This window comes from Phalacrocorax carbo, chromosome 8, assembly GCF_963921805.1.
Source record: "Phalacrocorax carbo chromosome 8, bPhaCar2.1, whole genome shotgun sequence".
In the NCBI taxonomy this organism is placed as follows: domain Eukaryota; kingdom Metazoa; phylum Chordata; class Aves; order Suliformes; family Phalacrocoracidae; genus Phalacrocorax; species Phalacrocorax carbo.
The window spans coordinates 16800922-16826247 of NC_087520.1; the positions used below are offsets into that span (position 1 = coordinate 16800922).

The 25326-nt window shown below is 39.0% G+C and overlaps 1 protein-coding gene across 9 annotated transcripts; it reads right to left on the reverse strand.

Moving 5' to 3' along the window:
• Positions 1-1870: 1870 nt before the first annotated feature.
• Positions 1871-24276, reverse strand: SPDL1 (spindle apparatus coiled-coil protein 1). Of its 9 annotated transcripts, XR_010374194.1 has the most exons (15): positions 24207-24259; positions 23536-23607; positions 22363-22410; positions 20368-20562; positions 19098-19274; positions 18601-18795; positions 18127-18276; positions 17369-17467; positions 16407-16517; positions 13493-13633; positions 11833-11939; positions 10930-11117; positions 9693-10011; positions 9060-9219; positions 2465-2552 (listed from the first exon to the last, which is right to left on the reverse strand). XR_010374194.1 is itself a non-coding variant. In XM_064458930.1 (14 exons), the coding sequence occupies exons 4-14, from the start codon at positions 20524-20526 to the stop codon at positions 2402-2404; spliced, it is 1797 nt and encodes a 598-aa protein (XP_064315000.1). In that variant the 5' UTR covers positions 20527-20562; positions 22363-22410; positions 23536-23607; positions 24207-24259; the 3' UTR covers positions 1871-2401. The 9 variants fall into 9 exon arrangements, 8 of the variants coding, with proteins under 8 accessions (XP_064315000.1, XP_064314995.1, XP_064314993.1 ...); XM_064458930.1 differs by lacking the exon at positions 9060-9219 and having other exon boundaries at positions 1871-2552; XM_064458925.1 differs by lacking the exons at positions 2465-2552; positions 9060-9219 and having other exon boundaries at positions 9271-10011; positions 24253-24276.
• Between the last annotated feature and the right edge of the window lie 1050 nt (positions 24277-25326).

The window sequence follows — 25326 nt, forward strand, 5'->3', positions numbered from 1 at the left end:
GACATCTTCCGCAAAAGGTTTGTAAGCATGCATGTATTATCTAAGATTATAAAGCCTATGTGCTCCATGTAAACAGTAGCTGTACAGGTAAAGCAGTACGTCTTGGGGGTAGAGAACCCTAACCAGTTTTAGTAATTTGTTGAAATGACATCCTAGTTTTCTTTGCAGCATTAACAAGATATTTCAATTAAAAAAACATTTGGAAATTTTGTATGCCAAGTAGTTCAACATAAATAACTGTCTTAGTAGACAATCTACAGTTCAGTACTCCCATTTAGAGTACAAGCATCCCATGTCAGCTACTGAATGTTTTCCTCTAATTAAAACAATTATGTACTTCAGTTGTCTTATGCTATTTGCATCTCAGTGTACAGCGACAGTAAACTAAGCTAGCTTTCACCACTTGCATAAAGTTTTCTTCTAACATTTTGTAGCATAAAAAGCACAATTTCTTCAAAGTAGTATTATTTATGTTCACTTGCACAGTCAAAGTCAAGAAGAGTAAGAACTATGTCATGGGTATGCATTAGCTTCCTCTAATACCATAGATATCTTGAGAGTTAACAAGAAATAAGAGTGTCTCACTTCAGACTTCACTAATAAAGAGACTGAAGATTTGGATGGATAGAAGATTTCTTAGACTGATGAAGTGATACAATTAGATTCTGTGAGGCATGGATTTATGACCAATTTGTTCAAGAACAGCAGTAACAGCTGCCAGGCTGTGCCTAAATTTAATGATGTAGAAATGGACTGATAACAAGTTCAGACTGCACTGGAAAGTGACAAGCCCCATCTGCTTGTTAGAGTTTAGTTTACCACATCTTTAGTCACTTGTGTTGTCACTCAAAATGTTACTTTCAATATTAGTTGAGGCAAGTGACTGACAAGCTAAAGCCACCCACCTGCAGTCATAGTTACAAAAATTCTAGGCATCGCTCCTGAACAGGCACAACCGTAAACAATCATCTCCAAACCCTTGCCTTAGACAGGTACATCCAACAGCTCTATAAAGGTACATATAGTCAGCAACTTCTCCAAAAAGCTACCTACATAATTTTATGCAAGAGGTTGTCTCTCCCCACACTGCAAGTCTGTAACAAAACCCATTATGTTTCTTCAAAAGACGACTTAAGACTCTGTATTTGAAAGGTACATTTCTACATTATCTACCAGCATTCTGGTGGTGGTGGTGAAGTTACAGTCAGCATCACTAGTACAGTGCAAGTAGTAGTGAAAATGAAACAGTGATTTGACCAAAGCTAGGATACAATAAGAAAAAATTTTTTATAAGCATGTTTACTTTTACTGTCTCTGGTGCTGACTAGCAGTATCTGACATGAGCTTGAAGTTGCATCTGTTTAAATACAGAGGCATGTTAGGAATATTCAATTCTGAAGTACTGACGGAAGTTAACGTACAGCAGATGAAGCTGTCGAATCTAAAACCCACTGATATTTTGTTCACAATAGATCTAAAAGGAAAACTCTTAAAGCGTTTTCATCTTAACTATTAAGACTTCTACTTAGAAAGTGGCTAACCCATTCACCAGAGAGAACTTAAACCATACTATGAGTCAAATGAAGTAATCTTAAACTTCCATATAAATGCTGGGGAAAAAAAAAATATCAATGGAACTAGCTTAAATATTATCCTCAGAATTTTTCTCTATGAAGTGTCATCCGAAAGTTAGAGAGTTAAGATCCAACTCCTAAAAAAACAACAACACACAGCACGTGCATTACAATTTCTTAGGTTTTATTGAGTGGTACTTTTTTTTTATAAACCAAGTCCTTTCTACAAAGTATCTCACTTCTCAATCAAAACCTGACACTTTCAGATTTTTTTCTCCAATGCAATACAAACTAAATTTTAGAAAGGAAGAAAAAGGTTTATTTTAGTTATTAGTACAAATACAAGAATCTATAGAGCTTCAAAAGAACACTGTCCCACAAAATGCATAAAAAGATTCACATGCACCCTTGGAATCAGGTCAGTCTAAAAGTTGACCAATTACACGTTAGGACCAATTACATCAACGTTGTCTAGTCTGTCTTGCTTAGGGCTGACCCGTCTTGTCATATAATAAAACCTCTGCAGCAAGTACTTCTTTTTCAGGATAGCATTGTGCTTCTAACAAACAATGATTAACACTGTTTAGAGACTTAGCCAAGATTCAAGACGAGGCAACACTTCACGTCACATCACCAGGGAACTTAACAGATGCCCTCTGGGAAGTTAAGATATCAGAAGTGCAACTCTCACAAATACAATCATACCCTTCATAGAGCAAGGCAAATCAATATCTAAGGTAGGAACCTGTAGCCTTGTGTGACAGAAGTTTACTCAGTATTTCCTGCTGAAGGAAGACTCCAAATTGTTCAGGCTCCTTCCAGAAGGTTTATTGCTGAGCACACTGGGTTTCAGAAGTTGCCTTAGAAGATACATACAACGTAGTATATCTTTTCTTTTGTGTTTTCTTCTCAGTTGTGATTTCATTTTCTTTCTTATCTTCTTTTTCTGTAGTTTCAAATCTGGATTCAGCTGTTAACCTATAGGCAAAGCAACCATTCTAAATACATATTTAGTTAATAAAAAACAAGGCTAAAAGAAGAGTTTCAAGCAAACTCAACAAGCCAACTGGCATACATGAGCATCCATATTCAAAGACAGAGCAAGCAGTGTTTAATAATAAAGTGAGACAAAATAAAGCACTTTTCCATCAGTCCTGTTCACATTTCATCCCTTTAAGTACAGTCTTCGCCCTGCCACCCCCTCATCTGCTAAAATGTTTGGTAAGACAGGTTACTGAATGTGTTAACTGGTTGAGATCATCCTTTAGAAAAACCAGTGCCTGTGCCATGCACATAAAGGAGATCAGGTCCACAAAAGATCAACTGCAAGAGAAAAGTCCCACCAACATAATACAAACGTGAAGTCAAGCATTTTGCTTTAACACCACCAAAAAAAGACTACACTTTAAAAATATGCTAGTTTCCAACCTAGTTCTGTGCTACAACTGCCTTTATCTTAATGCCTGAGTATCTGAAGTTGTTGGAAAATAAAATTTATTTTCAGGCTCTAAATTATATCATGTGTCCACCGACATGCTTTAATTCTGCCATGAACATAAACAGGAAAACAACTGCCACATTGTAAATTAAAAACAAGATTTAGACATCTGAGCACAGTCAGATGTTTTGATTATTTAAGAATAACTTAAACATACAAACATGTCATTAGAACAAGTTGATCAACAGTGGTATTTACTCAACCAAATCACCCACAACCAATTGACTATTACACATGATTACTTCCACAGCAAAACAAATTATGGAAAATGACTTCCAAATTAAACATTGCTTTACATACCAACACAAATTCTATGCTGCTTCATCACCTTATCTGTGAAAGCAATTCTCTAGTGACCTTGTGAATTTCTAGTGGTCTCAAGAGCCTCCAGTAAGCAACCTACAACCACCTACAGCTGATTTCAGTGATGGTTTTCCAAACAAGAATAGCTGCTACCCAGTTGTTAGAGATTTATTTGCAATATAGAGATGCATCTGAAGATGAGGACTCGAATGGAGCTGTAACAAAAGTTTGGGGAAGTTTAGCTACAGATTTCCCACCCCATCCCCCAGTCTATCTTTACACAAATATATCAAACTTTTCTTATCCATCACAAGCAATCTGCACATTACTTCCTATAAGCACTGTCTCAAACTAAAGAGAAACACGCTTTGCTGTGCATCTCCCCTATGTCAATGTTTATTCCACCATTTGCTTTGTAGTAAGTCCACACCTGTAATTCTGATGGCTAACCATATTTTGTCCCTAGTCAGCTTTCCCCTAGCTGCCCTCCATTTTAGGTGTGCTGCTACTTGTAAGCAGCCAAACAATTATATGGTTACAACAAGAACCAATTATTCAGGGAAGAAGGGAAGGAGGAAAAGTGTAATCTTAGTAATCACTTTCTGGTTAGCATTTAGTCTACAGTTCAGCCTATGCTTCCCCAGCAGCTGTAATTAGGGATGGACAGCTTGTGTCTATGAGTCTGTTCCTGTAGTAGCATCTCTTCATTTGTCCCTCCACTCTTCTGCCTTACAACAAGCTCTATCCAAGGCCACCAAAACACATTACTCCAGTGGCCACAATTTCCAACAAGCATTTCCTATTAAAACAGAAAACAAAGCAAGAAATCAAACAAACCGAAAGGCCAAGTAAAACCTGAATTGACTTAAAATATGTTCCAAAGCAGCACCATTGGATTTATAGAAAATACTCCCCTTTTAAGAATTATCCAATACTGTAGTGTATTGTGTAACAAGTCTGGAAATCACATTCATATCAGAAACATTACATTTTTTCATAAAAGTAAACAACTATTAGAACTCATTATTTGGAGAGGAAAAAATTTTTTATGCTTTGAATGCATACCAAAATGTTTATGCAAGTCAGCATAACTTCCTCAGACTAAAACTACGTTAATAAATACCTAAAGTAGTTTATCAGAGGACTGATACTGACTTAAGATTAAATGAATGAGCCATCTCACATTTGTAAGCTACACTTTTTAGTTACAGCTTTTATCTGCAACAGCAATAGATTGCCATAATTTGCTTCACTTATGAAAACCTCAGTTTATGGCAGTGAGGTACTCAGAAATGCCCAGATTCAAATAATTGAGTTTTCATCTGACAATGAACAGACAATCCAAGAAAATCAATTTTTCCTCTTTCATTGCTAGTATCTTATAGTTGGCTTGCAAATGCTCCAGGAGTGATTGTTCTACAGTCTACAAGTTGTTAAACCATATTTTCATTACTAAACTCAAGTAATTTAAAAAAACCCATGTTTTACTAGTGTATAGTAGATCACGTCTACAGGCTGCTGCATATAACAGACAAAATGATTGAGTTCAGAGTTAACAGATTCCAAAGTTAGCAGCTGAGCATCATCTTATGAAATTAAGCCTCATTAAAAAAATCAGCCAGTCCCTTTTTAAATTATTTTCTACCAACCTTCATGATAATGAAGGAGCAGCAGAGACCAAGTGTTATGAACTAACTATAACCCCCATCCCCCTGCACCACTCTGTGAGGAGGTGGTAGAAGTTGGGAATGAAGGAGTGAAATTGAGCCTGGGAAGAGGGGTTAGGGCATAGGGGCAATGTGGTTGGCTGTCTTTCCTGCTGTCACACTATTCTTAATTGGCAGTGAATTAATCTTCCCCAAATCAAGTCTGTTTTGCCTGTGACTAATTGATCCCTCACTTGATTTTAACACACAAGCTGTCTCCCTCATTTTCTCCCTGACCATGTTGCAGAGGGGGAGTGAGGGCAGCTGGATGGGCAGCTAGCAGCAAGCCAATGTTAACCCACCACAGTCCTCATACCAAGCCAACTCACAGACCACCCTTTCTAGCACTGTTATTTCATCAAGTGTTTGCACAAGGAAATGGATGGATCCGAAGAGATGACAGTTGACACTTCCACTTAAAAAAAATTGCTTGTGAAACTATGATATGATTCTATCAAGTTTTGACTTTTGTAGACTCCAGAAACAAGACAATGAGGGTTCCTTCTACCCATTTAAGGAAGATCAACTAGTCTCTCATCAGATGGAGCTTTACTTCCTGAGGACGAATGCCATGCCTACAACCCCAAAAGGAATATTAGTTATCCAGATCTCCTGCTGAGCCAAGTGGCTCTAGGCACTTCCTGCTCCTGTTTGAACAAAGTCCAAATGAGGTAGATTTGGGATATATAATCCACTAAATAAGTAAAAAAGCAAATAAGCTCTTACGCATACAAGCCCTTCTTTAAATCAAACTAAATCAAACAACCTCAAATCTAAATGCAAACTAAGTTGGGCAGCAAGGGCTGCAATTTGCTATTTCAGTAGTGAAGAAAAGCATTCCAACACAGAAGTGTCTCTCTTTACAGACCAGTTGGCCTAACAAATATCACTACCTGTAACCTTTGAATTGTCTGAATTACAGTAGCAATTAACAACTAAAATTAATCACTTATTAAAATCTTTAGTCTCAACTACTTTGTTCTCAACACTCACATACCGTAACCTAATCAGTACCATCACCTAATGAAGTGTTTCAATGTTTACTTGCTTTAAACTTTTGTTAAGTATATACAGATGCACTGCAGATATGGTTTAGGAGACGTGGTAGTGTTGGGTTGATGGTTGGACTTGATGATCCTAGAGGTCTTTTCCAACCTTAATGATTCTATATGTACACATGCTCTTAGTTCAAAGAAATCACATTAGCAGGAAGACTTCAAACAAGGATATCTGTCACCCATAGAAGAACATACAGATCACTTCTACCTATTTCGTCACCTCCTAAGTTAAGATCACAGAATGGTAGTGGTTGAAGAGACCTCTGGAGATCATCTAGACCAACCCCCTTCTTGAACAGGTACACCTAGAACAGGGGGCACAGGACTGCTTTCAGGAGGGTTTTGAATATTTGCAGAGGAGACTTCACAATCTGCCTGGGCAGCCTCTTCCAGTGCTCTCTTGCCCTCAAACTAAACAAGTTTTTCCTCATATTCAGGTGGAACTTCCTGTGTTCCCATTTGTGCCCATTGCCCCTTGTCCTGTCGTTGGGCACCACTGAAAAGAGACTGGCCCCATCCTCTTGACACCCACCCTTCAGATATTTATAAGCATTGATGAGATCCCTCCTCAGTCTTCTCTTTTCCAGGCTGAACAAACCCAGGTCTCTCAGCCTTTCCTCATAAGGGAGATGCTCCAGTCCCCTCATCATGATCATAGCTCGCCACTGGACTCTCTCCAGTAGTTCCCTGTCTTCCTTGAACGGGGGAGCCCAGAACTGGACACAGTACTCCAGGTGTGGTCTCACTAGGGCAGACTAGAAGGGGAGGATAACCTCCCTCCACCTGCTGGCCACACTCCTTTTAATGCACCCCAGGATACTGGTTGGCCTTCTTGGCCACAAGGGCACATTGCTGGCTCATGGCCAGCTTGTTGTCCACCAGCACTCCCAGGTCCTTCTCAACAGAGCTGCTTTCTAGCAGATCACCCCCAACCTGTACTGGTGCATGGGGTTGTTCCTCCCCAGGTGCAGGACCTTGCACTTGCTCTTGTTGAATTTCATGAGGTTCCCCGTGGCCCAGCTCTCCAGCCTGTCCAAGTCTCGCTGGATGGCAGCACAGCCTTCTGGTGTATCAGCCACTTGTCCCAGCTTGGTATCAATCACCAAACTTGCTGAGGTTACACTCTGCCTCTTCAACCACGTCACTGATGGATATGTTGAACAGGACTGGACCCAGCACAGACCCCTGGGGAGCACCGGTAGTTAAACACCTCCAGCCAGACTCTGCCCTGTTGATCACAACCTTCTGAGCTCTGCCGTTAAGCCAGTTCTCAATCCACCTCACTGTCCTCTCATCTAACCCACACTTCCTTAGCTGGTCTGTGAGGGTGTTATGGGAGGCAGTGTCTAATGCCTTGCTGAAGTTGAGGTAAACAACATCCACTGCTCCCCCTTGAGAGCAAGCTGCCAAAAAACTTTTCAAACACCATTTTCTAGAAATGAAGTTTGCAATCCTTTCACAGTTACTATGGCTCTTTTCACAGCCACATTTCATGGACTAACGATGACAGAGGTAGAGTAATTACTGCACAAAACCTACTCCAGTTACAGAAATAACCCCCAATTACCACAATAGCCTTTCCAGCCAGAACATCACATTTTACTTAACACAAGGTGAAACCCTGACAGTTGGCCACCATGTATGTGCCAATTATTTTTTCCTCCCCCAAACTCTCCATTTTTGGGTCCACATTCCTGCTCAAGTTGTCACTATTTTTTTTTGCCTTTGCCTTAATTCTATTTCTCTGTAGGATTTGGCCACACCCATCACACAACACCCCAGGAATCTTTAGTGTTTAGAAACCCAACCTCTCAAATACTCAGATTTTATTATGACTTCCTATTTCATAATAAATCGTAACAGATCAGGGTTAAGTAAACCCTCAATGTTATCATATCATCATTAATTGGTGATTTAGTAGTTCATTAGCTCAATCGTAAACACGAACAGAACCTGCTGCCTGGGTTTGCCTTTTACAGGTTCATACCACCGTTGAAGACAACTTCAAAGCTTATATGGAGTTTTGTGGCTTTTTTGTTGTTATTGTCTTGGTGGGTTTTATTTTTTAAAATCTACTGATTTATGTTTTAATCCTATTTGAACCAAGAGCAACAGGTGCAAGGTTAGAAGCCTCCCTCTGAACTATGACTTCATCTTCGTCTTCCACTTTTTCGACACGCTCTGTTTTCAAACATCATCCTCAACAAAATAATTTCCTCTCCTCACCCTCTCTCTGGTAAGTTTACCCCTTCAGTTCACATAAACTACTTCCAACAACCCTATCTTCCTTTTCAAAAGAAATATGAGAAAGTGAGTTAAGCTTTTGACACCCAGGTGACACACGATCTGTTCCTTCATGTGTACAGACCACTGTCAAAACACTCACTAAATTATCCTGTCTTCCCTCCCAACTTTCACCACCCATGTCTGACTTCCCTGATCTTTTCTGCTCAGCAACAGCCCCTGCATATTGGGACACAGCTACTTCAACTGCTGTTTCTGCCATATTCTTTCCAGGCTATCTCAGAAGATTGCAATTAACAGATTTGAAGTAACCAAACAGTATATCCAATACAACCTCAAATAATTGATTCAAAATAACAATCCAATTCCTTCTTAATTCCATTAATTTTGGATACACTGTATGTATTTCCATGTGTTAGGCTTTCCTCCATCTTTGAAGTGCTGTCATTCTAGATTCAATAAACCAGTTTTACTAGCAGACATTAGCAAGTTGTAAGCTCAAAGCATCCAGACTATCCCAGACCTTTTTTCCCCTCTTCCTCCCAGGCACTCCAACATGTGTTTACTAAGATTACAAATATGAACAGAATACAAAAGCATCAGCTGGGAAAAAAATCATCCGCATTACTTTTATCAAGATAAAGTTGTAGCTAATTACTGTACTGAGTTGCCTTACCATCTGCCACAAAGGAACTTAAATTCTCCGTTCAGGAGGAAAACTTCATCTTAGTTCCGCAGTTTTGTTTCTAGTTATCATGCATCCAGATTACGGAAGTCAGTTGTCCATCAGTACAAACAGCACCATTAATTGTCTATTGTCTTGTACAATGCAAGTTCTGTTAACCCAATTCAGGTTAAAGATTAGTTTAAATAATTTTTAGGCTTTTAGTTAAATCTGAAGGTTGACGAGGGCTGAAATCAGGTACAAACCTAAAGCATAATACCTATTGCCTTTGCTACTTTGACATGTAACAGTCATGCGGCAGCTTTGAAGGGACCAAGAAAACAGTCCTATTTCTCAAGTAAGAGTGAGCTGTCATGCTATCTGCACACCTGAAACATTTTTAAGTAATGGGATAAGTTATTTCAAAGATTGTTACAGTTTCAAGAGTCTTTTTCATTAGTCATGAGTTTAGTCTTTCTAAGAGGTTTTGAGAGGTTCAATGTAGGCAGCCGGAGCTGAGGAATTATACTGCATGCAACACTGAGGAAATAAATGAATAAGTGGATAGCATAGTTCATGCAGCGAAAGAAAAGAGATGCAGGTCTGTGATGATTGCCTTGACCATAGACAGAAGCTGACACTGACCTGGAGGCAGCCGAAGTCAAGGAATTACTTCCACTTCTACTACACGAAGTAAAGGCATCATGATTCTTATCTTTAATTTTAACTCTCTTTGTTTCCCTTTCAGGTTCAACTACTCTTTGCATTGCTTGAAGAGCTACATTTACTGGTGGTGCTTCAAGAGCATGTTTTTTTGGAGAAGCATCACTTTGCTCCATGTTCTTGGAAGTCGTCTTTGTTTCTTCCTTACTTGGCAATTGAGTGAGAGCAGCTTCTTTTACTGAAGTACTGTCCACTGGAATCTTCTCCCTCTTCTTTTTAATTTTAATGCCTTTAAGTAATTCTAAGGAAAAAAAGCAATACTTTGTACACAAGTGAAGCTGGGGTTAACCTGTCCACCAACATGTTAATAATAAAATAAGGAATATTTCACATGACTGAAGTCCTTGAAATAATTCTCAATACACAATTTACATCCCTTAAAGAATGCTGATAACATATGAAAGGACAAATAAGCACCCCAAAAGAAAGGTGGGGTTTTTTGTCTCTATCAAGCTTTCTCCCCATCTGCTCTCCCTCTTTACCAAGGCTTTAAATTAGATGCTCTGAACTACATGAATATGCTCAATTATTTTATTTCCATTTTGAAAGCTGCTGAGGTAAGCTTCCACAATTAAGACTTTAAAATTAAATCCTCTGGGTACAGACAAGTACCAAAACCAATTCACCTATCTGGCTCCCCATTCATCTTCCTCCACAGGCTACAACTCCTTTTTTCTGCACATACCCAGGTATGAGCTGTTTTTCAGGTGGGCCTCTGTTGTCAAACTTAATCCATATTAAGCTTGAGCTACTAAACAGTTTCTCCTCTAAATGCTTTGCACTTACCTACATTGGGAAAGCTGATGCTTCTCAGAGATACTGCTACTGTTATGAAAAGCACTTCCTAAGCATTTGCTCATGCCTACTTCACTATGGTCATCTAGCTATACTCTAAAGCCTCTGAGCCCTGTAATCTGTATTCTTTAGCCTTCTGACATTAATGTTCGTATACATACTGAAGTAAGGTCCTTGAGCAAGGTACAGCTTTACTATTTCAGTTCAGCAGGTTTTGGACCAGATTATCATCAAAAAGGTAGCCATTTAAACATTAGTTTTTATCTGGAGCTAACCCAACCTCTTCCCGCTTAATGTCATTCAACTTGTGAAGGTTGAAAGGACTAGATATTTATTTTTTTCCATACGGAAAAGTAATATTTACCTTCAGGTTCGTATTTCATTTTTAGCTCATCCAGCATAACTCGCAAGTTCATATTCTCACTCTGACAAGCTTGCAAATGTCTCTCATTTGTGAAGAGTTTCCTTTCAACTTCCAGAACCCTTTGGCTCTCATACAGGGCTTTCATCCTCTGCAAGGACAGTTCATTTTTCAAGCTTTCAGTTTCTTTGCTAGGGTGGGAGGAAAGTTATACAGTCACTCAGACTTGGTTGTTGGTGGGTTTTTTTTTTTTTTTGCTTCTTTTGTTTGGTTGGTTTTGGGTTTTTTAGTACAGCAGAGAAAAAGTCACCTAAGCTTTCAGCAGCTTCACATAAAGTTTTTATACACTAGTAGGAAATTAAAGAGACCTCAATGAAAGTTTTCACTTGAACTTGACATAGAGCAGTGAGTTTAGTTACCAGAGATATAACACTTGCTAAAAACAAAGCTGTATGCTGAACACCACACATGTGCATATGTAACTGGTTTGAGAAGCTCTCCCTAACCTACAAATTCACTATCAGGGGTCTTTAGCCTGCATATAAATTAATATAACTACTTCTATAACTGACAATACAAGCTTTACACAAAGGTGTTACCCTAAGAGACCAACACAACAATAATTCTGTTGATACTCAGTGCATGTCTATAATACTATAAATACTATAATACTACAGTACTATGAAATAGTTCTGCTGCTATCTTCTGCAACAATAAGTAAAACGACAAACACCACAACTCTCAGTCTGTTAATGAACATAGGATGGTTCCACAGCATTAGCAGATGAGTGTATTTGCACACAGTCAGCAAGCAGACTACATACAGACAAACTGTAATAAAAACAAGTAGCTAGAAAATAACCAGATCACAACCAACCTCTAGACCTCAGACCATTAGGTACTTACTTTGAGTTGTCAAGTTTCATTTGGAGTAAATCTGCATAATAACGATCTTCAGACTCTCCTTTTGAGCTACTACCAGCTCTGGATTCTTCCATATTCTCATATAAAGTCTGATAAAGAAAAAACATCAGGTTGTCTAACAGTGACCTTTCAGAAGCACATTAGTTCGGTCCTTGGGTGAATTCTTCCATGCATTTCTATAGGAAGCCTCACAATAGGGGCATTTAAACTTTTAAGAGAGCTCAGTTGCTCAGAGTACTTCCTCATTTGGTACATGTGCAAATAGCACTGAGACAGCGCTCTCATTCACTGAAAGAAATACAAAAAAGCAAGTTCTGAACTCCAGAAGTTTTTTGAATAGCACTGCAGAATAGTTATCTTCCTTTTAACTTGAAAATACAGGAAATTTAGTTAACCCACAGGGAATTTGTTTCAGCCTTTATTTCTAGGCTTCAGCAGCTGTACCCAAAGATAAGGAATACAAGCCATGTTAATCAACAGCCAAAATCTCAAAATCAATTGCATCTTTTAGATTAGAAAGTTGGGTCATAATAAAGACAGTTTATTGCATTAATGGCATCTATAAAATGCATCAGTAACATGACATTCTGGGGCTTTTGTTTTGTGGTTTTTTTTCCTGAACAAACAGTACTTGGATTTAATACTGTCCCACAGATCTCTCAGGCTTCTGTCAGTCGCTGACTACAGGTACTTTTGTTGGTTATCTGAATCCATCATTTAATTTCCTGGCACTACTTATTTATGGCATAGAGACAAAAATAAATACAGATCAAGCTTATACATTAGAAATCTGGTAAAGCTATCAAGCTGTCTCAGTTGCTTACTGAAATGGGTTAAGCCTAGCTTTATGCCACTTTGGTTAAACTCAGAATAGAGGACACTATCCTGGAAAGCGTAATCCTAATGCATAAGCTAATACACCTAAGTTTACATTCCTAAGCTGTGATAAGAAAGGGCCAAGTCAAGTCCCTAAGTACGTAAGAAAATAAGTGAGTCTACAGTTCCTCACTCTGTATCCACACAAACATCAGTAACATTACAATAGTGCATACAGGTGTTCTCATGTATTTCTCACCTTCCAAAATATTGATGAGATGCTATCAAGTTGCATAAGAGGACTAAAGAAATTGCTTTACAAGAACGATAAAGCAATTCATTCTTTCTAGAAAAGAGCATGCCTCATGTGCAAAGTTAAGATGCATTAAGGAAATGAATACCCAGGAAATCCAACATAGCTGAGACTAAAAAGCGATAAAGCCTAAGTACACAGAGTAAAAATGTGAAATGGTTATGTTTTCCAAAAGAAGAATCAGATGTCATAGCTCAGTGAACTTTGACCAAGTAATTGAATTTAAATACTACAGGCAACTATGTAAAATATGAAGGTGCTGCACACAGGAACCCAGAAAAAAATTGTTTCTTCAAACCAGGCGTTGGGTTGTGTAGAATTTTCTGCTTCTTTGAACTTCACAAGTGTATGCTCTCCAGCTGCAAAATAAAACTTTGGTCAAATAAAGGCACAGGTAGCCTTTGGATCCCTTTTCAAACCTGAGCATGGACTTCAGATAGTTTTCATAATTCTTCTTGTTCTCATGTTTTACCTTCTGATTATCACTTTTCCACTTAATAACAGACCACATACCTTAAATTTTTCTAGCTGCCTCACTTTCATAAGAAGATCTTCTATCTCACCATTCTTTTGTTCTAACATCGACTGTAAGCGTTCCAGCTGCTCAAATTCTGCTTGAGAGCCTTTCATCTGTAGCAGTGTAGCCATCTGCAGCTGGAAAAAAGGAAAAAAATTCCTTACAACAAATACTGGGTTAAGTGACTGAAAATCTCAGCTTCTTACCCAGAAGAATTAGTGTACTCAAGCCTTGTCATTCTATCCTGAATATAGAAGCACACTGGATGCTTAAACTCAGCAGTCTTCACAACAGAGTCTTCACAGAATCACAGAATGGCAGGGGTCAGAAGGGACCCCTGGAAATTGTCTTGTCCAACCCCCCTGCTTGAGCAGGGACACATGGAGCAGGGTGCACAGGACTGTGTCCAGGCGGGTTTTTGATAGTTTCACAACTATCATCATCATAGGTAGACACCAAAAATCTTTAGGACAGCTGAAGCCTTACTGAACAGAGTAGTCCTGAGGTGTCATATCTTCCTCCGTATTGACTAAGGAACCTATAAATACACTGTCAAGGACACACAGAACATTTCACATTCAAACTGTAAACACCAAGTCAGATAGAACCAAACTACAGTCCAGGCTTGTTTACCAGAGTTAAAAATGCATTTATTGACAACTTTTCACTTTGGAAAAAACACACCCTAGTTCATCAATGAGTTTAAAAACTCTTTTTTTGCAGTTCTGATACCGAGGTACAGATAACACTGAGTTTGCCTTCTGTAATATTAATCCAAAAATTTCAGCTTCTTCAGTGTAAGACATCCATTCAAGCAAAGGAATGCCCTTTGTCATTGCTAAAGGAGAAGTTACCAAGCAAAACTCTTGCATTTATAGCAGATTTTTCTGATGCTGTTAACACAATAGTATCACAGTATGAGAGCCTTAACACATTCAGTTGTAAATGATACATCAGACATTTAAACAGCTGGAGAAACAATATGAAATGCAATAATGGAAAGACTTAACAGGGTGTTAGTGATAACTGTAGCATTTTACCAGCCTAGTCAGTATGGATAAGGTAGTACTGTAGGACACTTGGAGAAATCACAAGGAAAGATCAGCTGAAACAAATTAGACTACAGATTAACAGACCAAGTGAGAGAAGAGCATTTACCATACAGAATCTCCTATGTCAAGTAAAGGATACTAACGATTCTGTACATAAACTAGAGCTAAAGATTCAATCATCCTCCTCATAGCTTCTACAGCACCTAAGGGAGGCAAAATTTTAACACCCCCGGCTGACTGAAACTATCCTTACATTTCCCAAGCATGTGGTCACCTAACCTCTTCCTCTTTCTCTTAAAAGCCCACTTGCTAACTGTCAGAATTGCAAATTGCAGTGGATTTACATAAAAACAAAGAACAGAAACATTAAGAAACTGGAAGGGATACTGTGGCCTGTGGAAAATACACCAGACATGGTAAAACTTTCACAGGAGTTCTGCTTACATTCTGTTCAGGAGTCAGAACTTCAGAAGCCATCAGTAAATACCCCAATTCAGACATTCTGACCACTAAAGCTACAACAACAGTTAGTTACACTGTTGGAATCAGCTGCTGAATTAAGAGATTCGTTAACTATAGATGGAACTTTAACACACAGCATCACAATGCAACACAAAGCAGAAAGGATGCTAACACGGATTCAAGATGGCAGCTTAAGCAAAACAGCTGTCCTAACAAACTGCTTATCTCCAATATTGATATTAGAAGAATTATGGGGACAAATGAGCACAAATTGAAATTCCAAATGAAAACATTAAGTAATAAAACAGGGATGCCAATTTGCCTCAGTTTTTGGTAACAATCTTCAGTATTAGGAACATTTCTTATACCATTCAATCAGCATGACTGACTTACCCTCACAAGGAGAAAATGTCTGAAGAAACTGATCCTATTCATTACTACTCACTCAAATCCTTAGCTCTCAAGGTCAGATTTTAGTAAAAGAATTCCTTTGCTGCATCAGTAGTTCTTTTCCTGTCCTTTAAGAATGTTTCAATTATTTTCAACCTACTTCTCCACAAAAGCTAGGCAACACAAACTTGTATCTTCAGTGTTATTCATTATCATCACTCTTGATGCTTAAGCACTCTCCTCAATCTGCACAATCAAGTATTTGATCAAAATGAAAGGATCCACTCTTGTGCTGGAAAATCAGAATACCAACATGAAAACAGTTGGCAGTTTTGCAGCATCCCCTTTACATTATCTTGTAAATTGGCTTCTGCTAACTAGTTCTCAGCAGTATTAACCAACAGGCTCCCATCCTATGAAAGTGTAGTCTAAATGAAACAGTTATGACAGAAATTATGACTTATTCTTGCACTAAAGATAGAGAGAAGCAAGAAAAATATGGACAAACATGAAAACAAGAAAGCAACCCAGAGAGGAAAAAAAAGCTCAGTGTGATCAGAGGACAGAGTACAATCCTGCCCTTTCCTTGACATTTGTTCCTCAGTCACAGTTCATATACTACATGAGTCACTTATTTGAGTAAGAGTTAGATCAGAAAAGAAAAAGCAATTGTCAAGACAAACTGAATGTTAGTTTGACTGATGGGAGTTGTGTTACACTTTTATCCGTTTAACAACTACTGCCAAAGTAAGCAAACATAGTGCTTTCAGCATAACTTGGAGTTCTATGATAAAGTACTAACACCAGTAGCAATATAAAAATGCTGATGTACCATAGAAGTCAAATAGCACAATGACATCTCACTTGTTTTTTCTCCCATTTCCCCCCTGCCCCCCCAGACTATGGTACCATATTTTAAAGACAATCAAATCCCCTAGCCTGTGTACTAAAGCATTGCCTTATCAGACCCCAAGGAAACCCTGGAGTATTACAGTAATTGTCATACCTTCATTCTTTGCAATTGTTCTCTAGTGAATGCATGCTGTTTTTGTAGTGACTGATATTTTATTTTCACACTGATCAGCTGTCGTTCCATTTCTGCCCTACGGTCCTCCACCTACAGAACATTGTTAACAATTATTACTATGAAAATTATAGCACTTGTTGGCACTTGGATGACGAGTTTTACAAGATGTTACCTAGCAATTCATGTTGGTTCTGCAAATACTGCTTTTCCAGCAACTGTACTTGAAAATATGCCCTACTGTCATTACCTCTGAGACAAGCAGACATTGCTGTAGCAGCCAAAGCCCTATCAGTAAAGTGCAACAGATTTTCCTTTTGTTCTTTTCATATCAAAATTCAGTCATATTTCATATGCTTCAGTGTTGCTGCAGAATAGTTTTGTCCATTGACATCAGAACAAATAGTTTAAAAAAATAAAGTGAACTGCATACCAATTCAACCCGTTCCCTGGGTGTTGTGAGAAAACAACTTCCTATGCATATAACAGCAGCTGAACTCTTATTCAAAACTAATTCAAAACCCCCTCCCAAATGCTCAAACACCCAGCTGTTTTCAGCACCTTTTTAGAAGGCAGCATTTAACAGTATTTCCCATACTATCTTCTGCATTGAAGGAGGCTTACCAGCTGAATAAAACTACTGAAGAGCTGAGAGCTGCAGACAGAACTGTCACAAACCTTCAGTCCCACCTTATAGCATAATAACCAGGTAACTTTTCCATTAACTTCGCTAACTCCCCAACTTCAGAGTGTACATAAAACTTTTTTTCATAGGTCAGCTCCTAGACAGTTCAACGGTAAAGTAGTATTTGAGGAATAGATATTCATGCTGGCCAGAGCAGGTACAGATACTCTAATATTTTCAATGCAATATAAGAAATAAAATTTATGAAGTATTTCTTCTTTCCTCTATATATTCTCAGGTACCTGTGGCATAACTGTACCTCGGCAAAGAGAGAATTGCCTTTACTTGTAGGGTCCAAAGTTTGCTGTACGGCATGATCCAGCTGAATCTGAAGTTCTTGATTAGCTTCACGAGCTTTCTAGATTAAAGCAAAGAGGATATTAGTCATTGTTGCATCTGATGTACTGCATATATTTAACCAGATAGTTATACCTCTTTTCCATTTCCTATGCCTTTAGCACAGATTATCTTGTACTGCAGTGCTTAACTGTGCATATACTTCTTCTATTCAGTAAGAGACAATCAATTTTGTTTCACCAAAAGGCTTAATATTACACTTGTTCTTCAGGACAAGAGCATAACTAAAACCTTTGAAGAAAAACTTTGATTTTTATCAATTGGATTAATGGTATTAGGACTATTAACCTTGCTTTGCTATTTAGTCACAAATCTTCTCTATTCCACAGTAGAGTAGTTTTCCAAGGCACTCAGTAGGAACTTGAAATAAGAATTATATCAGTGACCTGTGAGAAGGTCCTGTTATGAGGCAGAATACTGCAATGCAAAGGATCCCCATACACAGCTTTCCGCAAAAGAATGCCAATATAGAGAGTATTAGCAAGAGGCGATACCAAACATGACTAGTCAATATTCCTTTTTTCCACTCTGCCTTCTTTCTCTCCCTCCGTCCTCAGAATTCCTCTCTCAAAACTCCTTGGATTTCACTGAAAAGCTAGCACCATAACTTGTGGAATTCAGGGATTATCCACCACTGTTGAGAAAAAATTAAAAGAATACCTCTAATGCATTACAGTAAGAAACAACTTCTTTTTCCCTCTCTTCTTTTTCTCCCTGTAGACGTTCCAGCTGGTTACGTAAATTACTGTTTATGAGTTCTAATTGTTCTTTACTGTACTGCAGTTCATTCAGCTTTTCTTCAACATTGGCCTAAACAACAAAAATTCCCAAGTATGAAATAAAAAGTTTATAAACAATTAGAAGAACAAGAGGCCCATGTGAACCAAACAGGTTTGTTCATAATTACTTTTAAATACAAAACTACGGTTTGGTTGTAATTTCTTTTAATACAAAAATATTATCTTGAAGAGGTTATATTAGTCTAGTTATTAAGCCTTTTTTTCTGTGCCTATTTTCTTACTAGTAAGCCAATCATAAGGTAGCAATATACATAAACCATCTAAAAAATGAGAAGGCACAAATTTTATCTCCAACCAGTCTACACTCCTAATTATTAAAGTACTAGTCACGCACCTTCACACTTTCTAGTTCAGTGAGTTCTATCTGAAGATTGAGCATTTCTGAAGACATGGTCTCATGTACACGTTCAGACATCATGTGTAACTCTTCTGCTTTGGCAGCAATTATTTCCTTCTGATGATCCACTTTGTGTCTTAATTGTTTCTCTGAGAGTCGGGTTTCATCTAGTTCTGCTTTCAGGTTCTCCAACTTAAAGACAGTTGACAACTAAGTAGTACCATTTCATAAAAAATTCTTGAAAAGCACAATTTTCACTCGGTTCTAATTACAGAAAATGTCTTAGAAATACAACTTAAACTTGCAAAAATAAGCTTTGAAATTTAACATCATTCACAATGTAACTATGCACACATTTGTTAAAAACCAACCAAACAAGCTCCTACACATTAAAACTATTAGATTTGTTTTGGTAGTAAGTGTGCAATTATGGGTTAAATACATATTCTTCAAAATGCTATTAGCAACGTTTTAGCTGTATCTTAGTGCCAAACCTTGTTTTTAAGGTCACTGATTTCTTGCCCATAGACTCTTGCAAGCTGTTCTTTCTGTTTATCCAGTTGCATGCTTTGCTGTTGCTTAAGGGAATCACATTCAAAACTCAAGCTTTCCAACATTCGATTCTTGAGTTCAATTTCTCTCTGAAGAGAGTATTTCTCTTGTTCAAATTTCTGAAAGAAATAACGTACTAATAAATCTAGATGTCATATTCACAAATGCTTGGGGAACAATGTACTCAGATCAAAACACTAAATGCCCAAACCTTGTAGCTCATTCAACCTTTTGCTGAAGTCCCATTTAGGGACTTGTCAAACCCATGTTTAAAAAAATAAAAACACCAAACACAACCAACAAAAAACCAACCCTCTTGGGTTGTCTGCACAAAAGGATGATCCTGCCCTGCGTTCCTTGTCACTTGTGCTTTCCAGCTGCCTCTCTTGCACTAAGCTTAGTAACAGCCAACTGATCAGAATTAAGTTATTAGGGTTCATTCAGAATAACATGGTGCTACAACTCTCCAGCTGGTTAAAAAAAGGAACCAAGAACAACAACAAAACCACAAACATTTTCACTCTATCACCAGAGGAGGGACGGTTGCACAGCCAGAAACAGACTAAATGAAGAAAATGGCATATCTGAAGCATGGGCTGACTGAAAACAAAAATTAAAGTGTTTATGAAAACCAGAAGATATTTTCCTGATTGAAATTTTCTTGCACAATTACTAAGAAAACTAGTTGACCAAATAGTACCTCTACATTTCAACACTACACTACTCTCTTCCCTGAACTGCAAAGAAATGTACTAATAAATTCAGAATTCCTTGGTATTTAGAAAATTTGAAAACTTCACTACAGAAGAAACCAATTTTACAGTCTTGTTGCTAGTGTTCTTTTTACAGCTTTAAGAGATACAAAGCTTGCAAAGACAGCATAACATTAATGAATTGCTAAATGTACCAAACACACATGCTCTAAATCAAATTTGTTTTAGCACTTAGCATTCATTTTCATGAAAGGCAATTAATCCTACACAGTACTGAACACTGGATGCATAATTAGCTATAAAACCCTGTGCCAGTTAGATAAAATTACGGTCAATATCTTAGTGCAGAGATAAAGCGCCCCCTCTACAAATACTTAAACAAAAAAGGTTTATTAAAATAAATCTAGACTCTAAAAGGCATTTAACACATCTGTTAAAAAATAGTTAAAATAAAACAAAGCTCCTGACTGCTTTTTTTCCTCCAAGTTTAAAACATCACCTCAGTTTTCTCTGTCAATTCACGGCGTGTTTGATCCAACTGATTTTGAACTTCACTTTGGGACTCCAATAAATGCAAGCCATACTGTGCAGCCTTTCTTCGCTCATTCTCTGCTTCCTTGAGTTGCTGCCTAAGACTTAAAATGGTGTCTGTCTCCATTTTTCTTCCTTCTGTTACTTCAACTTCGCAAACAAACTGATTAAAAAATATTTTGCAGTAAGTTACAGTAGTTCATCTAAAAGAAGTTATTAGATTTCCTTTCTTAATCAGGATACAAGGATATATTTTTGCATTAATACAAGACAAAAAAGGTAGCTCATAAACTAACACTCCTATGAACAGTAAAATAATACATATTTCTCCATAAACTTGGTTAACATCTTATTCCTGACTATGTCTTAAGTAATAGCATGCAGCAAAACAACTCCTGTGTACCCAGCCTGGTTTTGTAGCACACGAGAACCAGAGTTAATTAGTGTATAGCTATCTTGCCATATGCAAGAGAACGCTAGGAAATATCTCTGTAAAAACACTTTCATGCATATGACTGACAGTACTTTCTTGGTATTATAAGTAAAGCCACACTAACTATATAGCATTACTTGTATACACAAATAACACTTCAGACTCATATAGGCAGCTGTATTAGCAGGACAGTTTACTCCTAACAACATATGTGGGATATAGAAACAGATAAAGGTAATTGATTTAAAGAGTCAAAAATAGAAACCCTGTTAAAATATATGGAATATTAACAGAGGGATTTTTATTTAAGTACTTAATGGAGCCTTTCATGACTGTTTTCCACTCTAAACTTAAGTCACTGCTGGTAACCTATTTGTTAATAACCATGTCTTTTTTACATGTTTCAGAAAATTCATCCATTTCTATCTTTGTATGATAACGGAAGACACAAGTAAAGGTGAACTTTGCAGAAAGTTAGTCAAAATGAATCCAAACAAACAAAATATTTTAAATAATAAAAATCAAGTCAAACTAACACCATAAGCTTGTATGACTGCTTGCTCCCAAATCTACTAAATCAGCACACTGCAACAAATCCTATTAAGACAGAAATTACTAAGCAACTCAGGCTTCTGAACAACATAAGCCAAGAGTTACCTCAGAAAATATGCAGTAACAATAATAAATATAAAAAACTCTGCCATTGATTTTTCAAAGCCAGGGTTCATAATTTTTATATTATTCCAAGATTAGAGTAATTCTTCATTGAAGATCTTATTCTGTACTTTTTCTTTTTACATAAACAATTTAATTGTTGCCATTTCTTACTGGCACATAGATTATCCTTATGAATGCTACCAGGTGCTGGTCTTAATCAAGAGCAAATTTCACAGCTCACCACAGGAGAAGTTATTTTTAAGGGTCATTACTGTAATGTAATGCAGTCTTTTTTTTCCCCTAACTTTTATTCAACAGCTTCCTATAAAAGGAAAAAAGTAATCTTAACATGTAAAAGCATATCATTCCAAAACTATGCTAATTGCTTTCAGAGATACAAGATGGAAATTATTAAATTCTGTTTTCAACTTTCCATCGCTTATTGTAATTCAAGATTAACACATACAAAGACACTTTATATGGCCAGGGGCTGAAACTTCACTTTTTCACATCTAGCCATTGCAAAGCTTGAAATACTAGTTTTGCACACTTATGCCAAAGTAAGCCAAAGACAGGAATTTTGCATACAGATAACTAAGACTCAACAATATTATGACTAGTGCCATGTCACAGACACTGCATAAAGTTTAATAATGAAAAGTTTAATAGTAAGATGTAGCAATACAAGCATACAGGCAAACACTCCTGGCATGCATTTGCATTAGTAAAGGGGGGTGAATTAATCCTTATCACTTCATATAGAGAATTTTAAAAACAGCTTTATTTTCTGATCAAACAACAGTATAGAGGCAATGTAGCAATTTGATCGCTCCTAGTTTACTAAGTTAAATTTGAGTAACATTTTAAACTCACCTTCAGAAGTCCATTTAAATCTTTCTTGACCGTTTTCTCGTACTCCACCTTTAAAATAAAAGACAAAAAAAAAGTGACAGTTGTCTAGTCCAGATGAGTATAAGCTGCCATTATAGCACAGTCCTTCACAGCAGTCCTTTTCTGGAAAGACTTAATGTCTCTGGCCCTCTCATGAAAATGCAGATCACAAACTATAACCCCACAGAAATGCAAATCTTATTCAAGTCTCAGTTGAGGCAGCTGTCAGATAGTTTAGAAACAGTCAGATCAGGCAGTGTTGCCAATGGATAGATGATCTGCAATTGGCCGGTGGGGGAAGCAAACAGGCTACACCCCGGGTCACCTTCTTCTAGCACACATATAATTTTTAAGGGTTGTTTGGGGATTGTATCTTGCTCCCTCCTACTTCTTCAATCTCTTTTGCATGCTGTCCTTCAGTTTCACATACAAGATGTTTGAGCTCTTAATAAATCATCTACTGCATAATATTAAAAATATCTTAGGCTTTTCTTTAAGTTTTTAGTTGAAGTACAGAAGAGAAATACTTTTCCTATTCACACGTTCCTTGCCAACTACTAGGGAAAACATCAAGTACGGCTTTTGTGGAACAGACATCCTCAAGTTTTCATTGTCAGTTTTGGATGACGTTAATCAGACAAGTCCAGGTAACTTTGTTCATAAACCTGTATTGTTATATAGGGAACTAACTGCCTACAATTTAGGATTATACATGAGGTTAAGTAAGCTATTGTGAAAATGTTTTAAATAAGGTGAGCAGATAGGAGGTGAAGTAACAGAAATCAATCTCCATTTATTCTACCAAGAGTTGCTTGCTTTTGGCTAATTATCTTCAAAAATTTTGTGACAGATTCTGTACTGAGGGCTCCAGACCTTGATTACTCAACCATTTAAGTACTCCTTGATAGAAATAATTGGGTAGGAGATAAAAAGGCACCCTCCCAGCATGCAAACTTTCTTCTCCCAGTCTGTAACTGTTCTAGGTAAACTGCTATTCCCAGGGGTCATATGCAACAGCCACCTATGTTCTGATCTATTCAAAAGTATCTACAAGTTTTCTGATCGCTAAGATAATTAGCAAGATAGTTTCTCTCCCTTAAGCCAGGTATTTCCCTTGTAATTCAATTACTTAAACAAGTCCAATTTTTCACCTACCAAGTTGCACACTCGAGCTGAAACAGCTTCAGGACTAATCACCTTCCACAAAAGACATTCTTGGGTGGATAACTATTAGAGAGAAAAAAAAAAAAATCAGACTACAGCCTAATTTTTCAGTCACTGCAAAGCACTCTGCAACAGGCTCTGTTCGCACTTTGCTTAAGGAGCGTGGCGCAGTGTTGTACCTATTCTTTAACCGCGGACAGGACCCTTCTGCAGCCCCGGCCGCCCGTTGCACGGCGCCAGCCGCGGCCGGCCCGGCCCGGCCCGCCTCAACCCGACCGAGGCAAAGGACTGGCCCCGCACACGCCTCGTACAGAGCCACGGCCCACGGCTTACAGCCGGCTTTGTTTTCCCCAATGAATCGCCCCCCACCGCTACCACAACCCTAACGACCAAAACGTGCGGGGGGGGGGGGGGGGGGGAAGGCCCTTCGCTCGGCGCAGCGCCTGCGGGGGCCGAGGAACGGAACAGCCCGTCCCACCTCTGACAACGGGAACGCACTGGCAGCGCAGCCCGCCGAGGGGGACAGGAACCTTCCTCTTCCTCCTCCTTCCCCGAACCCCTCGGGCCCGCCGCCTGGCAGCGCCCTACCGCAGACAAGGAGCGGCGAAGAGGCAGTAACAGCCCCGCAGAGGAGGGGCCGTGCCCCCTCACAGCACACCCACCGGGCACTACCTCGACGTCGCCGCCGCTCCCACAATTCAAACTTACCACCGCGACGCCGCCCTAAATCTCGCGAGAGCCACCGCCTCCCCCTCCCCCCTACCCCGTCCCGCCAGCACGCGCGTGCGCGGTGCGGCAAGTGCTGCTGCGTGGGAGGGCGCACGCGCCTGGGCGCGGGGCTTGTGAGGAGAGGCGGGTCCCGGCCTCCGCGCGCTCCCGCCCGCCAGGGAGCAGCGGCTGCGGGGTGGGTCGCTGTGGTACGGAGGAGGCACGCTGGTGGTGCCGGGGTGAAAGGGTTATTGCGGAGGTACGATGAGCCGGGGGCGGCCATAAAGCGAGCAGCTCAGTCCTAGTTCTCCGCCCACACATGGCCGGAGCACAGCAGGCGGGGGTGCAACGTATATGCTTGGCCGCAGAGCCACTGCAATGCCGCCTTGTCAAAGAAAGCGTGCAGAGTAACTGCTGAGAATCAAAGCATACAGAGCACTACATATGACCTAGGAAACCTTCAAAGAAGGGCAACCCGCTCCTCGCACGCGGTATGCCACAGGGGAGTTCTTGGTTTCGACAGCAGAGCGCCCGAAGCGTCTGTTTGATCCCGCTACCTGCTTCCCTCATCCAGGAAATCCCCCTGAGCGGGGGCTGCTGAGGCTGCCTGCCCCCGAGGAAATGTCATCCTCTTATTCAACCAAACTTTTCCGTAGGTTCTCTGGAGCTTACCAGCCAAACCTCAAGAGCTACCCAGCAAATTATAGTGCTGCTAACTTCCTATTTTTCTCCACGGCTTCTCTAGTTCCTACTCATCATCGCTGCCAGCACCGGGGAGAAGCCCCAGGGAGGGATTTCACAGCGTTAGATTGTCCAGAATTCATAGATTTCCTAAGCCAGTGAAGATCTGAATAACATCCCCAAAGAAGACCGAAATTCATCAGAAACACAGTAAAGCAAATTCTGCCCTTAAAGAAACATGCTTCAAGTAATGCGAGGTTAAATTCAAGCAACAGGCTGTAAGCAGATGCAAGGATAATAATCCTATTTGGAGCAACCAGGACAGAAATAGATGTCTTAAGGCAAAAGGGGCTTGGAAAATAAGCACACAGTGTAAAATTCTACAGAGGAAGC